The sequence below is a fragment of the Strix uralensis genome, chromosome 3 (genome assembly GCF_047716275.1).
Source record: "Strix uralensis isolate ZFMK-TIS-50842 chromosome 3, bStrUra1, whole genome shotgun sequence".
NCBI classification, from domain to species: Eukaryota; Metazoa; Chordata; class Aves; order Strigiformes; family Strigidae; genus Strix; species Strix uralensis.
The window spans coordinates 117,937,336-117,952,699 of record NC_133974.1 but is presented as its reverse complement, the minus strand read 5'-3'; the positions used below and the strand labels follow the sequence as shown (position 1 = coordinate 117,952,699).

At 55.0% G+C, this 15,364-nt stretch overlaps 1 protein-coding gene across 2 annotated transcripts; it reads right to left on the bottom strand.

Annotated features, from left to right (window-relative positions):
• Positions 1-2,935: 2,935 nt before the first annotated feature.
• VSX1 (visual system homeobox 1) lies at positions 2,936-7,152 on the bottom strand. Of its 2 annotated transcripts, none has more exons than XM_074864163.1 (5): positions 6,781-7,152; positions 6,295-6,373; positions 5,914-6,037; positions 4,798-4,978; positions 2,936-4,158 (listed from the first exon to the last, which is right to left on the bottom strand). In XM_074864163.1, the coding sequence occupies exons 1-5, from the start codon at positions 7,139-7,141 to the stop codon at positions 3,890-3,892; spliced, it is 1,014 nt and encodes a 337-aa protein (XP_074720264.1). In that variant the 5' UTR covers positions 7,142-7,152; the 3' UTR covers positions 2,936-3,889. The 2 variants fall into 2 exon arrangements, with proteins under 2 accessions (XP_074720264.1, XP_074720265.1); XM_074864164.1 differs by having other exon boundaries at positions 4,798-4,966.
• Between the last annotated feature and the right edge of the window lie 8,212 nt (positions 7,153-15,364).

The following is a 15,364-nucleotide window of genomic DNA, read 5'->3' as shown; positions in this document are numbered from 1 at the left end:
GCTAGTCCGAGACCAGCAGGTTCATAAAAATGCTTGTATTGGTGTTAGGGCTGAACTAGCCTTGGAAATCAGCAGTCTGAAGGAAGTCAGAGCTTCTGCTCAGTGCCTGTGTCCTCTGCCAGAACCTGGTTTGCTCTGGGGAAGGGGCTGATCATTGTACTGAGTGCCTGTTGGTGATCCAAGAAGCAAGTAAAAAAAAAAAAAAAAAAGCCCTGTAAGGATTCTTTAATTCTGCATCCAGACACCCTTGCATGCTGTCCCACAGGTAGGCAGCGGTCTGTTGGACTGCGGGAAGAAGTGAGGCTTCTGGTTACCTCTGGGACTCCAGCCAGCCTTCCCTGTTCCTGGGCTGCTCGCTGTGTCCTATCTCCCAGCTCCACACGAGGGAGCGCTTACAAAACGTTCATACTTGCTTCCTAATCTCCCAGCCTGAAAATCCAGTCAGCACCTTGGGAGGATTGGCCGAGACAAAATGCCAGTTAGAAATGAATATTACTAAGCTGTACAGAAATGGCACCATGAAGGTGCTTCCACAGATGCAGCCCTGCAGCCTTCTCTGTTCTGGTCTGCGCTGGGCCCATCACCAGGACACCCGCACTGCCTCCTTGCAACCCTCAGACATGCATACCTGACAGTCAGCCTGCAATCCTATAAAAGCCAGGAGATGCTGAAATAATCTCATTCCCTTTTCTCTTTCCTCATCCCTTCTTCCATGATTGGTTTTGCAGATCACTTAAGTCCCCAGCTAGTGCTCGTACACGAGGTGCTGTGAAAAGATGTGGATGTGCCAGGGTGGGTGGCAGCCCGGATGAACTGAAGTGAGACTGCAACAGCACTGGCTGCAATGTGCCTGAGCCACATCGAAGGAATCTCCCACCTGAGCAAACCCAGCCCCAAGGGCTCCTCGCAGAGGGAAGCTCAAGCCAGGCAGGCCCTGGTATGGTCACCAAGGTGGCTGCTGGGCCCCACATGGGCAACCCCACTGCAGCAGTGGAGATGTGCGCAAGAGGCAGCCACTGCCATAGTCAGGGTTTTCTTCTGTCACGCTGTCATGAGTGGTTCTGGCCTGAGCTGGCCCTGGCAGGACCTGTGGCTGGGTTTGGCTACCACTAATCTCAGGATGGATCAAATCTGAAGCAACAAGAAGAAGAATATGCTGCCCTACTCCTACTGCCGCTACAACCACAGCGACATATGGAGGACAGCAAGCACTTCCCTGACAGGCTTAGTGCAGGCAGCTAAGAGGCGAGTGACTGTCCCTGCTCTGAGGATTGCCCCACCACACCCTGCCACCAGCAACCAGGAGCTGAGCCTTGGGCCACTGCTGCCATCCACCAGCAGCTCCCTTCACTTGGCCTTCCCTGGGCTTCTCGCCCTGTGAGCAGAGTAGCAAGGGCACGTCAGCCCTGGCATGCCTGGCTGCATCCCATGGTTACTTCCTGGCACATGGAAAGTGTCTTGGGCCAGGAGCCCTCCCCATGACTCCCCCTTCACAGTGTGGGGTGAGAGCTGGGAGCCCACCAGGCCCTACCAGGAGAGTTGTCCGCACCCTGCGTGGGGCCAGGGCTGCCATGTTTCCCTTTGTAGCACTTGTGGTGGTGATGTGCTTGCTCTTGCAGCACTGCACCCAGCCCAAGGCGAAGAGCCAGGCCATCTGCACACAGGCAGGGAAAAAAAAAGATTGCAGGCATACAGTGCCAGCATGGCACGGCCCAAATAAAAGGTTTTCAGATGCTGCTCAGGCAGGATTAGGCCTCCAATGTGCTAAGTCTCGGCTCTCAGTGAGCCTAATTGCTGCTGCAATAAGCCCTTCCCTGAACTGAGCTTCCCATGCCCCCCCCCCATCAAACATTTTTTTTTTTGCTGCAAAGCTTGTATTTGCCATGCGTATGTTCCCCCCCGCCCAGCGGGGCCTGGCTGAGCAGAGGAGGGGAAAGGCAGGAAATCTGAAGACTCCATATTTATTGCTTTACTCTTCCCAGCCAGTATCCCACCTCTCCCCCCCGACCCAGCACAGCCTGTGTGCAAGGAGCCAGGCCCAGCAGCAGAGGCAGGGACAGGTGACAGCATTGTTACACAGCCACACACCCCCTGAGCTGTATTAGGAAACTTTCCAAATTAGAATTACTCAGATTTTAATAAAACCTTTTGATCATTTTCCTCTATGATTTGGCCAGCAGATGAAACTGGAGGTGTTCCAGGAGAGCTGTCATGGTGTGTGCGTGGGTCAGTTCAGCCCAGCCATGAGATGAGGACCTGTCACAGCCAGGAGTCGGGCAGTTGGATGGCCACGATGCCCTTGGGCCTCTCTTGATGGAGGTGCTTGTGCAGCTGGGACAATGGGACTGCTTCCTGTGCCTCCCCGGGAGGCAGAGGTGCCCCCAGCGGTACCTCCCACCATGCATTCACCTAGCCCAGGTGAGCAGCTGCTCCTTGTATTTAACCACAAGAGACGTGAGGACACAGGGGCCAACTCTGCACCTTCCAAAGCAGCAGGAGGAGGAGAGCATTGCACAGACACTCGAGAGCCAGAGTATCTGTGCAGTGGCCTTTCCTGCCATCAGGGCAGCAGACATTTCAGTGAAGATCCTCACACTTGAGCTGCATCAAGGAGAATTTTCAACAACCCTTAGAAGAACTGAGGGAAGTCATGGAAAGAAAGATGCTCCGGAACTGGCTGAGTGCTCTGTTTCGGACCATTAGCCGTGGTTTGGCTCTTTCACTGACACAAATCTGGCACGTGTAGGCCACTGGACTAGACCTCAGTTCTGGGGAGACACAAGGGCTTTGCTTTGACCCCTTGGAACAACTACACTGCCTGAGCAGAGTGCTCCAGCCCAGTTTAGGCACAAGTCTGCAGAGAATCTGCTCAAAACTAGTAACTACCATGAAATGTGCCAAAGGAAGGTACAAATTGCAGTGCAGAACACAAAAACCAAAGATACACCACAATTTTATTTATGGATGTGTAATAAATAAATGGTGGACAAAACAGGAAGATCCACATTCAAAAATCCATATCACGAAAGTGCTTTTAGATATAAATATAGGACGACCAAGAAACAGCTCTGACATTAACACCTTTTACAGACAATTACAAAATATCTTCTTATGTCAATTCACAAAATTGTTTAGTTGCTCCAGGGTACTATGGCTTAGTTTTCAAAAAGGTCTGTTCTATTATGCATAGTGTGACAGATAACATTCAAGAGTGTACAAAATCATTGCATAAACAAAAATGTCTTTACCCCCTTCTCCCAAATATGAGTTAAGGAAGCTACACAGTGTAAATCCAGTGATAAGGCTGCATTGGCAGGCCAGATCCTCAGGAGGTATAAACCGGCACATCTATCAGGTTACACCAGCTTGAGGATGAACCCTACCATGTTTAAAAACTCTCCTGCTCCTTGAGGTGGAAGAATTATGTGTTCAAAGTGGAGAGACTTGCCACACGGGTGCTGTGCAGGGGTGTGAGCGCTCGGCGAAGGCATCTGTAAACTCCTGCACCGTCTTTGCACCCAAGTGTTTGAGAAGGGAGCGACTCCCATTCCATTGCTGCTCTTTGTGCTCCTGGCTAGCCGAGGAAGTGTTCACAGCCCGGGGGGGAGGGCAGCTCTTCCCCAGCAGCAGTCCACGCAGACCACAGTGCGGTCCCATTTTCATGCTGCTCTTGGCCCCGTTGAGGACACCTCTCCCACCCTCCACCCTGGCTCTGCAGAGAAGTGAACAGCTTGAAAGTGAGGGAACAAGGGGATGCATGTGCCCAGTTGTAAAATGCCCTGAATTCAGATAAAAGTTCGATTATTTAAGAAAAATATATATCAATAAATCAATAAATATTATTATCTTGCCAGGAAGCTGTGAGGTCTGGCCTCCTCTGGGGAGGAGCTCAGTGGTCCTTGTCCTTCTGCTCCGTGGGGGAGTCCCCATTGATGCACTGCCTCAGTATACCCCTCTTCTCATGCTTAGCTGTCCTGGAAAGGTCGATGGCTGTGTCCTCCGAATCTTTCGCAGGGCCAAGCTTGTCAGAGCCCCTCTGGGAACTGGCCTGCTTCCCTCTGAGTTCCTCTTCCTCCTCCTGCTCTGCTTGCCAGCCATCTGCCAGCTTCTCTTGGATCTCTGCCTTCCTGCTCACCTCCATGGACTTTTTGTGCATGCCTTGAAGAGGGGAGAGAGCAAAGCCAAGGGCGCTGTTTGCTTATTTCTGCCCAGGACTGATCAGCAGTTGCTTATTTCTGCCCAAGACTCCTGCCGTCCTGCTGCTTCCCTCAGCTCTTGCTTGCATCCCAAGGAAAACTCATGCTAGCTGAGAGCCTTTTCCACCCCAGAGCCCTGCCACCTGCTCTCTGCAGTCCGAGAGAATGGCTTGCGGCAGAACTGGTCCGCACCTCCCCTGCAGTGGGGAAGACTTACAGGGAGGGGGGTGCGGTGATGGCCCATCCTGGCCTGGATTTGAGTGCCACCTGAGTGTAGGACCACGTATGAGCAGAGGGTAGCTCTGAGGTAGCATTATCTTCAGTGTCCGGGGGAGGGTGATGACTTCCTAGATGCTGGCTGCTAGCACTAGAAAGCGATACCTAACCAGGCACCTGCCTGATGTGGCAGTAAAAGGTTTTTCCTTTCCCAGATGTTCTTTGCAAGCAGGGAGTGGAAAAGCCGGGGCGCTTGGCAGCCTGCATACATGGCTGAGGCCCTGTTTTTTCCTGGAAAAAGGCGAGGATGGCCATACAAAGGAGAAAGGGCTCTTTGCTCTGCAGCTGCCCCCCTGGACTCCCCCAGCCCCGTGCTCTCACTTACCCAGCAGCCATGGGGCACAGGATCCCACCAGCCCACTCTTGGCAGAGTTGATGATGGACTCGGGCAGAGGGATGGAGTGCCTCACCATGGCCCCATAGAGACCGTACTCGGCCATCACGCTGCTCCGGCCCCAGCACTTCTCCCGCTTCCGCCACTTGGCTCTTCGGTTCTGAAACCAAACCTTCAGGGGTAACAGCCAGGAGAGCATGGAGGGGTAGGATTGGGGAAGAGATGGACCCCGCAGCCAGGAGGCCGGGGCCCGTTGGGCAGGGGTGAGTGTGCGTCCAGGGCAGAGGGGCAGACGCGGGTGTGTGTGGAGGGGTTCGGGTGTGCAAGCGCGGGGTGCAGACGCGCAGGTGGTGGCAGGAAGGCAGCCGGGGCGGTGCATGGGGAGGGGGTTGGGGAAGGGCACACACGTGGGTGTCAGTGAGAGAGGGGAGGAGGGGGGGGAGAGGGAGTACACGTTACATGAAGCTGATCGTGGCACAGGAGGGTGAGCCCAGCCACGGTCACCCTACGCTCCACCTGCCTGCAGGGCCCCTCCTGCTGCCTCTGCACGGAACACCAACCTCTGCGGAAAAAGGGGTCCATAACGCAGTGACTGATGATGACAGAGGGTGCTCAGGTCCCTCTCCTCACCCCCTTCCTGCACTGGAAAGCTTAAGGGGTGTAGATCAACCTGGCTGCTGCCCAGACCACCGCCCCATTCTTAAGCCAAGGGGCTGCTCCACAGTGGGGCAAGATCAGGCCCTACAACGCCACACACCCCTCAAAGGGACAAGCTAGTGAGCGAACTGGTGGGATTGAGCTTGGCCCAGCGGCTCCTGAATTGCTCTCAGCTCCTGCCTGAGGTGAGTCTCCGGAGGACAGAGCCAAGCTGCCAGCAGTGAGCAGCGGTCAGGGCCAGCTCCGTCCTCTGGTTGCTCATTTCCATTTGGAGCCTGTTCGTGCTGGGGGGTCAGAAGCCGAGCTGCCCCCTCCCAGGGCTCCCTGCAGCGCTTCTGTGCCACCGCGTTCCCACCGCCTGCGCTCACCGGCCACGGAGCGGGAGAGGCAGGTGGGTGTCGGCAGCTCACAGACTCCACGGGGAGAGTCGGGACCGTCGCTTCCACCCACCTGTATTCTGTCCTCTGGCAGCTCCGTCTTCACGGCCAGCATCTCCCGGGCGTAGACGTCGGGGTAGTGGGCTTCGTTGAAAGCCTTCTCCAGCTCCTCTAGCTGGTGAGCTGTGAACACCGTCCTGCCGGGAGGAGGGAGGGAGCGTCCTGGGACTCAGCCCGGACACTCACGGCAAGCAGCGGGGCTGGCAGCCCCCTCCCCGCTGAGGTTTTCCTCCTGGAAATCCCGCCCCCCACCCCAGCTGCAGCTGCAGCTTCTCTTTCGGCTGCCTTGGGGCCATCCACCGCCCCAGCCCAGGGACCAGAGGGACAGCGGGAGGCTGGTGGCAGCAGCGAGGAGGGGAGAACGCGGGGGGAGAGCCCCGCTCTCGGGCTCTACCTGTGCCGGCGTTTCTTCCTCTTGATCTGGGAGGGGGGCACCTTCAGGTCGCCGGCGTCCCCGGACAGGCTGTCCTCATCTGGCAGCGGCATGCGGGGGGGGGAAGAGTCACCTTCCCGTCGGGAGCGGGGGGACCAAACGGCTCCCAAAACACAGCTCCCGCTGCCCCAGGGGAGCGGGCCCGGGGCAGGGGCAGGGGTCCCCTCCCAACAGCAACCGGCGGCAGCAGGGCCGCGGCCGAGCCCGCAGCACGGCGATATCCCGGGGCAGGGGGTCGGCGCCCGCCCTTGCCGGGGGTCGGAGGGCGGTAGACCGGCGGGACGGGCAGCGCGGGGCCGATCCCGGGCCGGCGGGAGGATGCTGGCCGCCGCTGTGTGCCCGGGGCCGCAGGTGAGGGGCAGCCCCGGCAGCGGCTCCGGCCGGGGGTTCCCGTGCGCGGGTAAACGGTGTCCGTGTACCCCCGCCCCGATCCCCGTCCCCGCTCACCGGAGATGTTCTCCTTGTGGCGGCGGGCGGCGGGCGGCGGCCCGGGGGGCGGGCGGGGACCGCGGGCAGGCAGCAGCGGCAGCGGGGCGGGCAGCAGGCACGGGGCGCCCGGCCCCCCCAGGCCGCACAGTAGCCCCAGCCCCAGCGTCCCTCCGCCCTCGTAGCCACCGGCGGCGGCGGGCGGGGGGCCGGGGGGCGGCTGCAGCTCGGCCTCCAGCCCCAGCAGGTCGGTGATGGCGAAGCCCTTGGCCCGCAGCCCCGCACCGCCTGGCCGCGGCCCCGCCCCGGGTGCCACCGGTACCGGCACCGCCACCGGCCCCGCTGCCGCACGTCCCCCCGACGGCTCCGCCCGGCCCGGCATCGTCGCCGCCGCCGCCGCCTGGCCCGGCCCAGAGCGGGCACTGCCGCCCGCAGCCCTTTTTATGGTCCCGCCGCCGGCCCCGGCTCCAATCACACCCCGGGCCGGCGGCGGGGCGCTCCCAATCCCCGGATTAACGGCTCCCCGACCCACCCCCCCACCCGCCGCCGCACCGGCCCCGCGCCCCTCCCCTGGCCCCCCTCCCCGGCCCCCGCCCCGGTCCCCCGCCGCCCCCTCCCGCCGGCCCTCCCTCCGCTCCCCTCGGCCCCCGCCCCTCCGTCCTCCCCATCACCCCGACGGGTCCCCTGCGGTCCCCCTCCGCCCCCGCTCCCGGCCACCCAGCTCCCCCATAAACCCCCCTCACATCCTCGTGGGTTCCCTCCCTGGGTCTTCTCCCAGGATCTCCCCCTGTGTCCCCATGTCCCCTCTTCCAGGGCCCCTCCCCCGTACTCCCATCCCACCCGCTGGCCCTTCAGCCCCACATCCCAGATGGGGTATCCCTCCACTCAGCACCCCGGGGCTGGGGCTGACTGGGGGCTGTGGGGCAGGACCCTCCCTGACCCCCAGTGTCTTGGCACTGGGGTTTGCGGCCACCTCGAGATGACTGGCCTCCATGCTCCCTTTTGCTCCCAGATTCTTGCACCTGGGCTGCAATTTTTTCCCCCCTTCCCTTCATCTGTTGATGGAAACGATTTACAACCGGCTTACACAGGCCGCCTGATCTGGGCCTTCGCTGGGCAGTCAGATTAACTGAGGGTCCTTCTGATAAAGATAATTACAAGGGGACTCCGCATTAACTTTGCATTATTAAAGAAAGACCCAAATCTCCCCTCGCAAGCTGTTCCTGGGATTAGCAGAACAATAACTTTCATTTAGGATAATTGCCGTGTCCAGTGCTGGGGGGTGGTGGCAGGGGGGGGAACCTCTGGGCCATCACGCTTCACACCAGGGGAGCGAGAGGTGTAGAGGGGTGTGACACTCCCAAAGCCACCAGTTGGGGGTCCCCATGTGCTCAGGATGCAGGGATGCTGGGGCATCCCCATGCAGGGCTGCCCCCCACCCAGGGACAGGCCAGCTCAGGGTTCTCTTTGGGCACCTTTGTTTCTCCAGAGTGGTTTTGCTGCAGTTTTGCTGGAATCGGAGACTTTCACTGCTAGGCAGGGAGGATCTGCGACAGTAATTAGAAGCCATAATCCAGCCACCACCCACAACAAATTTCCTGTCCAAGCAGATACTAGTGGATAAACCCCTAATTTTTTACATTGTCCCAGAATCAGCTTGATTTCAGCAGTTTATGTTCAGGCTGAGCTGTTGGGAGAGATGATGAAGCCTTAAATATGCATATGGCCTAGGCATTTGGAAAGTTTGGGGATAAAGCATGTATAATTGCTCCTAATCAGTTTATGAAACATAAAAGCTCAAACCCAAGAGAAAGCTGATAGATGCAGAAATGGAAATAGTGATTAAATCTCCCCGCGCTGGTGAGGTGGCCTGGATATGGCATTGCTGCCTGGGGTGGAAGTGCGGCCGTGGGGGCCAGGGGATGCGCCCGCTCCTGGGACAGGGTTGTGGGACGGGTGGGGGGACACACTGGCTGCCACCGTTGGCTCCCCAGGCTGTGGTGGAGAGGGGCTTCTCCACCGGTCCTTTGGACAATAAATCAGTTAAAGGATATCTTGATATATGCTCATCAGCTAGGATTAGCTAGGATTAGACTAATCAGTAAATGTTTCTCTGCTCATTATTTTCCAGGGAAGATTTTCAGCTGATTCTCCGACGCTGAAAGATTATTAATCGCTTAAAGAGCAGAATATCAAATGTCACCCCTTGCTCTAATTTCCCCAGGGTTTGCCCCCCCATGGGCAGGGGCCTATGCCTGCACCAGCCGGCCCGGCAGCCCCAGGGTGCCCCAGCACCCAGCCCCAGTGCAGTCCCATGTCCCAGGGGTGGGTGCTGTCTGCAGCCCATGCTGGAGCACCCCCATCCTCTGCGCTCTGCTCCCTGCTGTGCTTTGCAGGACTGGGGGCACAGAGAGCTGGGACAGTCCCCAGGGTCTCCACCCCATGGCTGCTCCAGTGCCATGTCAGGCACCCACCATGCCCTGCAGCACCCTACGAATGGCATTGTGAGGGCACACAGGATGGGATGGGTGCCTGGGACTGTTCCCTTCAGACACCGGGGACAAGCCTTGCAAGTCCTTGGGGGATTACAGATACATGCAACATTTTGGTAGACCCTCCTCAGCTGATGATGGCTCCCGAGCTGGTGGGTTTTTGGGGACCGGTCTTTGCAAGGATATGAAACTCGGGGAAACCCCAGAAGGATGTGCACTCGCCTTGCAACCACCTGCTGTAGCAATGAGGAGGGGGTAGCAAGGGGAAGGTATTGAAGGGCCTGGTTTAGGGGATTAGTAATGGGATAAGACAGCTTTCACCTCCCTGGTTTAGATATGAATCAGATCAATAATAAAGGACCATCTGACAGTTTCAGGCAGGTCGGGGTGGAAGAGGCTCCCATGCTCCAGGCTGGATGGAGAACCCGTCTCTGAAAGCCTGGCTCATGCCACACCCCCACCCGCTGGACCCGTACCAGCAATCACAGCCCAGTGCTCCTCAATGGCTCCGTGCCACACATCCATATCAGCTCCTGGCAGCCTGGCACAGGAGCAAGGTTGGAGCCTGGTCCCCAGGATGATGTTGAAGCCACAATCCTCGGGTGCCTGCTCTGCAGGGCAAGCTCAGCCAGCTGGCTGGTGGCCACGGTGGAGCTTGCATGGATGTAGGGTGGCCCAGGAGTGGAGTGCGGTAGGGCAAGCAGCCAGCTGATGGCAACACAGGCAATTTGGCAAGGGTGGGAGCCTGGGGGGAAGGTCTCTGCCTCAATAAGCATGGACAGAAGGAAAAGGGCTTTTCTTCCACCTCCTATGTGTCCTCTGGAGCATGGGGAAGTGATGGCTGTCGTGAAAAGTTGCCTCTGACACGTGGGTGAAAGAACTGAGAAATAGGCCACCACTGGGAGAGAATGCAGCAAAGAGGGGGATGTTGTGGTGAGGCATGTTTGTATTTCACAGGGCTAAATCCCCACCTCTCAGTTACAGGTGGGCTTCCTCCTTGTGGTGGGAGTGATGGGACTTTTCTCACGCTGCAGCCAGGTCTGAGTGGTGGGCTATGTGTGTGCTCCTGGCCAGATAGGAGTAGGTATATGTAATGGTCAACTAGCCTCCATTTTGGGGTGATGGATTTGCAGGGGCAGGGCGGCATGACCAGGTTAAACTAATGAGGAAATCTGTGCTCCCAGCACTGCCGGACTGCAGAAAGTGCTCTGTTTCTAGCTTACGTGGGTGAAGCAAAAGGTTTGCAGGGTAATCACAGCCACAGCTGGCCACAAACACCACCTGCTTAGTGTTGTAGCATCATCAGCCAAGCTTACTACAAGTGCATCAGCAGCCCTAATTTGGCACTGGGGGTATCCTTTTCTATGTCCCACTCCGCATGCCCCAGAGTCATCCCTACTAATTCCTCTGCACAGATTTCTGTCTTAAAGCATTTGCCTTTGATTAAAACCAGAAGAGCAGTCACGGTTTAAGTGGAGTTTAAGAGCAAACCATGTGCCGATGCACAGGGCTCTCACATCTGGAGTGTCGCAGATTTAATCAAACTGCTGGGAAGTGCCGCACGCAGACAGCTGTCACAGCAGCCTGGAGCTCACCTCCTAATTAATTCCTAGCCAAACACAGGACAAACAAATGACCATCAAGGTGCTACACCTCCAACCATGACTGGAGGCATGACTGGCAATTGGTGAGCAAGCAGAGCTTGCCCTGTGTGTCTCCAGGAGCTGTAGGTGATGTAGCCCATGGAAAGCCCTGTCCCTGCTCATAGGGAGGAGACTGGGGCTTGTCCCAGAGGTGTAAACCTTTAGGTGATATACGGGAACATGAGGGACAGGGTGTTCAGGAAGAAACCCAGGTGGAGCAGGCACAGCAGCCATAGCTCTGACTTCTGGCTGCTTTTCACTTCCACTCTGCTTTGTTGTTTTATACTCCTGTTTACCTGCCCATCTCACATCCCCATGGGCAATTCCCTCCTGTCCTACACAGGGTGTGTGAGCCAGGACACAGCCCTCCCTGGGGATGCTTTGCCTGGCAGTACCCAGGGCCCTGCACCTGTTGTAGGTCCTGGACAAACTCCTTCTGCTTCCAAAGCCTTCTGCAAAATCTGGGCAATGGCAAAAGAGGGCAGGTCCAGACTCGGTTCTCCTTGGTGCTCATTCACAACTCATTAAAGCTACTTGAAATGGCTATCAGAGCTGGGTCTATGTGGGTGTTTGGAAGTCCTGGGCACACGGCACAGCTAGGCTGGGAATATCCAACTGTGAGGAGCCCAAACTAGCCGATGGACTGTCCACTCCAATTAGCCCTACAAAGGAGCTATTATTCCTCTGCACTATGCTTGTCTGATTATTTTATCTTATTATTTTTTGATCATTTCTCCAAAAAGGTGCTAATTAAACAGAAATCATCAAGTCAATTAGAGAAACACTCATTAAAGCAGAAAAGAAAAGAAAATATCAGCAGAAGAAAAACGGCTGTGAGGCTCCCAGACACACACAATAGCTGCCACATTAATTAAATGAGCATCTCCCAAAAGAGGGGTAGACTTTGTCCCACTGGTACGTGCCCTGGAAATGAAACTTCCCAAGTGATGGAGTCAGATTTATTTCTTTTTTTCTTTTTTTTTTTTTTTTTTTTTTTTTAAATGGAAAAATAGTATTTCAGCACCACCACAAGTTTCTTTTCCATTTGGGAGAGTAGAGAATTTTTTGGTCCCATGAAGGTCTGAACCCAAGGACAATGAAACCCCTGGAAGATTTTTATTGACCTTTGTGGATTTTCTTAACTTCCAGACTGGGAGATTGTCAGCCAGTTTCTTCATTGACATGTTTAGCCTTCAATCAGATAATGGCATGACATGAAAATAAGTTAAAATAAGTTAAAGCTAACAAGGTCATTCAGAATATCTCCACTGACATCCACAGTTTTAGGATTTTCCATTTAGATACGGAGCCTTGGGGGAGCTCGCTGCGCTTCAGCCTGGAGGATGCCAGCAGCAACGGGCAGCTGCTCTGTGCACCACGTGGAATGGGCAGGGGGAAGGGACCTGCCCATGGTCAGGCAGCAAAACAGGGGCAGAGCTGGGAGCCAAATCTTGCTGGATTCTAGTGCAGGTGTCTTATTCAGGTGCCATGGGCATTGCTGCTGCTCTGCACTCACTCTGGGTATAACACCATAAAATATCCCAGTCTGCATCAGACACACCGGTTGCTTCCATGGGAAATCTAGGCTTGGCTCCAGGTCTCCAGTCTGCTGACCCAGCTGGCCCTCAGATACGCAGCAACGTGCTGGGGAATAGGGCACACCTCACCCTGCCCCGAGAGCCACAGCTACAGCTTACAACTGCAAGGGGTGGTGGAACAGCTCAGGGACAACTGTGTTGGTTTGGAAGTAACTGGTTCCAGGAGGTGAAGGAGTGATGGTGAAGTGCCTGGGCTGCAAACGGTCCCTGTGAGAACTGGCTGCTCCTCTGGTGACTCGAAGGTTGATTTTTTTCCCTGCCTCGCCTCCTCCACCTCACAGCCTTCCTTCCCTCTCAGACACCTCTACCCACCAGCCTCCAAGCAACCTCTCTCTTTCTCTAAGCCCTGTCCAGTGCTCATTGTCAGAACATCTGAACCTCTCTGCATTTTCTTCTTTCTGCTGCCTCCCATGGTTTTCCCAGCTCCCAGCCCAGGAGCACAGTGAGCCCCCAGGCAACACCCTCTCCATGTTCATACACAGCACCTCACCAAGCAGAAGCCTCCCAGAACAAATGCATCCCTTCCCACCTCCTTGTCCTGCCTTGCAGCAAGCTGGAAGTGGCTGGCCCTACAGACACAGGGAAATACAGAAAAACACATGAAACAGTGATTTCAGTATTTCTAATACATCTCTGTTGGGGGTAAAGAAATGGGGATTTCACTTTATTCTGACTTCAAAGCGGTGGAGAGTCCAGCTCATCTCTGGGTGAAGGTGTTGCCTAGCCTTTGCATTTCCAAACCAGTTCAGACATGCTTAATCATAGGCGCTATGCTATGCGACCTGACAGAATTACTTCTCCTTTAATTAATCTCCAAGTTTGCTATCTGAGTGCTGTGCCATATGGTATTGATTTTTCAGCTTGGTATGACAGCATTTGCCATGGAAGAAGCTAACCGAATTAAAGCAGAGGACACCACGTGCACAGGCGGCTACTCTCACTCTTAATACTGCTTTCTAGATCGGCTCTCCTGAAAGTAAACAGGTGCTGAAATGCAGTGCCTCTGCTTGAAGGTGAATTCAAAGGTTTCAGCTGTGCAAAGAATTCCGGATCCCCTTCTCAGCACTGGCCTGAGCTTGCAACACGGCTCTGCGTCTGCTGTGACAAGCGATACCCTGGGCTTTCCCAGCTCTCTCCACTCTGCAGCTGAGCAGGGAGATGGTGTTGGCAGAAGGGGCAGGAGATTTTGGAGCTTCCCAACACCAAGCAACATCTCCATTTCTTTTCAGACAGAGCAGATGATTCATTAATGAATTTCACAGCCCTCCCTTCACCCCCCCATTAAGCACTGGACTTCCAAGAGACATAAACAAGGATCTTTTAGCTAAAGAGACTGACGTGGCTGTCTCACAGAGCCCACCTCACATTACACAAGCAAATGACCCTTTACCAAAGCAGTCTTGTCCCAAACAGACCATCTAAAGGACCTATAGAAATAACAGAAAAATAACATCAAATATATCACCATGCATGGATCCTCCTTCTCGTATGACTAGAGGCATACGTGCTTGGACATCTCACCTTTGCAGGTAGTCACATTATTTGGTGGTAGAAATACAGATATAAGAAGCAGGGTTCCCATAGCTTACTTCACCCGTTTTACTTTATCCTGCAGGAAAGCTCTTCATGCTCAGCTTCCCTCCCTGCTCTTGGGGATGAGTTTTCTGTGTTCTGACACTGTATTCTGCAATTTTCTTTTCAGATGCAGAAAGAGCATCTTTCAACATGCACGGACTTCTCCCTGCCTGCTTCTCCTGCCATAGCTCAGCCCTGCTCTCACCAATATCACTCCTGAGCCATCTTTTTCTCTTCTTCTTTTCTCTTCAGCTCCTTACTGGCAGCACCTAGTTGTAAAATGTGTAAAATTTTCTTGTGGGATTAACTTTCCCTATAATAAAGGACAGATTTTAGGCCAAAGGACTTTCCAGCTTTCCTACTAGCTCCTGGTCTTTGCTTTGACATGATTCCTCCAGCACAGTCAAGGTGGACCTTGATGCCAAAAAGGAACATATTGTCCATAATTGACAGATTGAATGTTGCTGACAATGAACAGTTACTTAATCACTTCAAACAAGGACTTATATTATTGGTATTGTCATGCTCTGGGAAAAAAAGGAAGAGGAAAAGGATTAAGAGAAAGAAACAAACCTCTCCCTTGTGGGATCATTGTCTGCAGTCTTCCCATTTGGCTTGAGGTTTTGCTTTAATTTGAAGGTGGTATTTTCTTCCTATTTGGAAATGGCAGCAAAGGCTCTTGTCTCCTTTTGCTCAGTACCTAGAAAGGTTCCAGTTTCACTCAGGAAGAGATGCCTAGTTATTTGTCTCCTTCAGGATCCCCCTCCTTTGTGGCTCCTGCAGTGCTCAGATAGCCAAAGCACTCTCCAGCCTCCTGGGAGGTGAATGCGTGACAGCAGCAGCAGAAACCCTGGGGAATACCCTTCCCTCTGCTCTTGCTGCCCTGCCTGGCCCAGGGCAGGAAACCTCTGTGCCAGCCCCATTTTGGGGTGCTCGCTGTCCTGGCCCAGCAGAGCATCTTTGGGGGTGGACGCAGCCCATCTGTAAGGGGACACACCGCTGAGGGTGCCCTACCCCCACTTCCCCTTACTTTTGTTGGCCATCCCAGCACCATAACAGTCTGGAACACGTATGAGCGGGTTACCTGCATCTCCCCTCCTAACTAGGAGCCCATGGCCCATCCTTCTGTCTCTTTTTAAGTGACCTCCTCTTTTTTTCTTTAGCTCACAAGGGGAGATGTAACAAAGAGCCCCGTGGCCCCGCACAGCAGCTAAGTGTGGATTTGTTTGGCAAAGGAGAAACACTCAGGCTGGGGGAAGCCCTGAGAGCACTGGTGTGAACTGTGGCTGGCATGAGC

Excerpts from the sequence above, each read along its gene's own strand:
- VSX1 (XM_074864163.1), bottom strand. The coding sequence starts at position 7,141 with ATGCCGGGCCGGGCGGAGCCGTCGGGGGGACGTGCGGCAGCGGGGCCG. Across the intron at positions 4,979-5,913 it reads TGCCAGAGGACAGAATACAG|GTTTGGTTTCAGAACCGAAG; the intron begins GTGGGTGGAAGC and ends TTACCCCTGAAG. Across the intron at positions 4,159-4,797 it reads CTGTGCCCCATGGCTGCTGG|GCATGCACAAAAAGTCCATG; the intron begins GTAAGTGAGAGC and ends CCCCTCTTCAAG.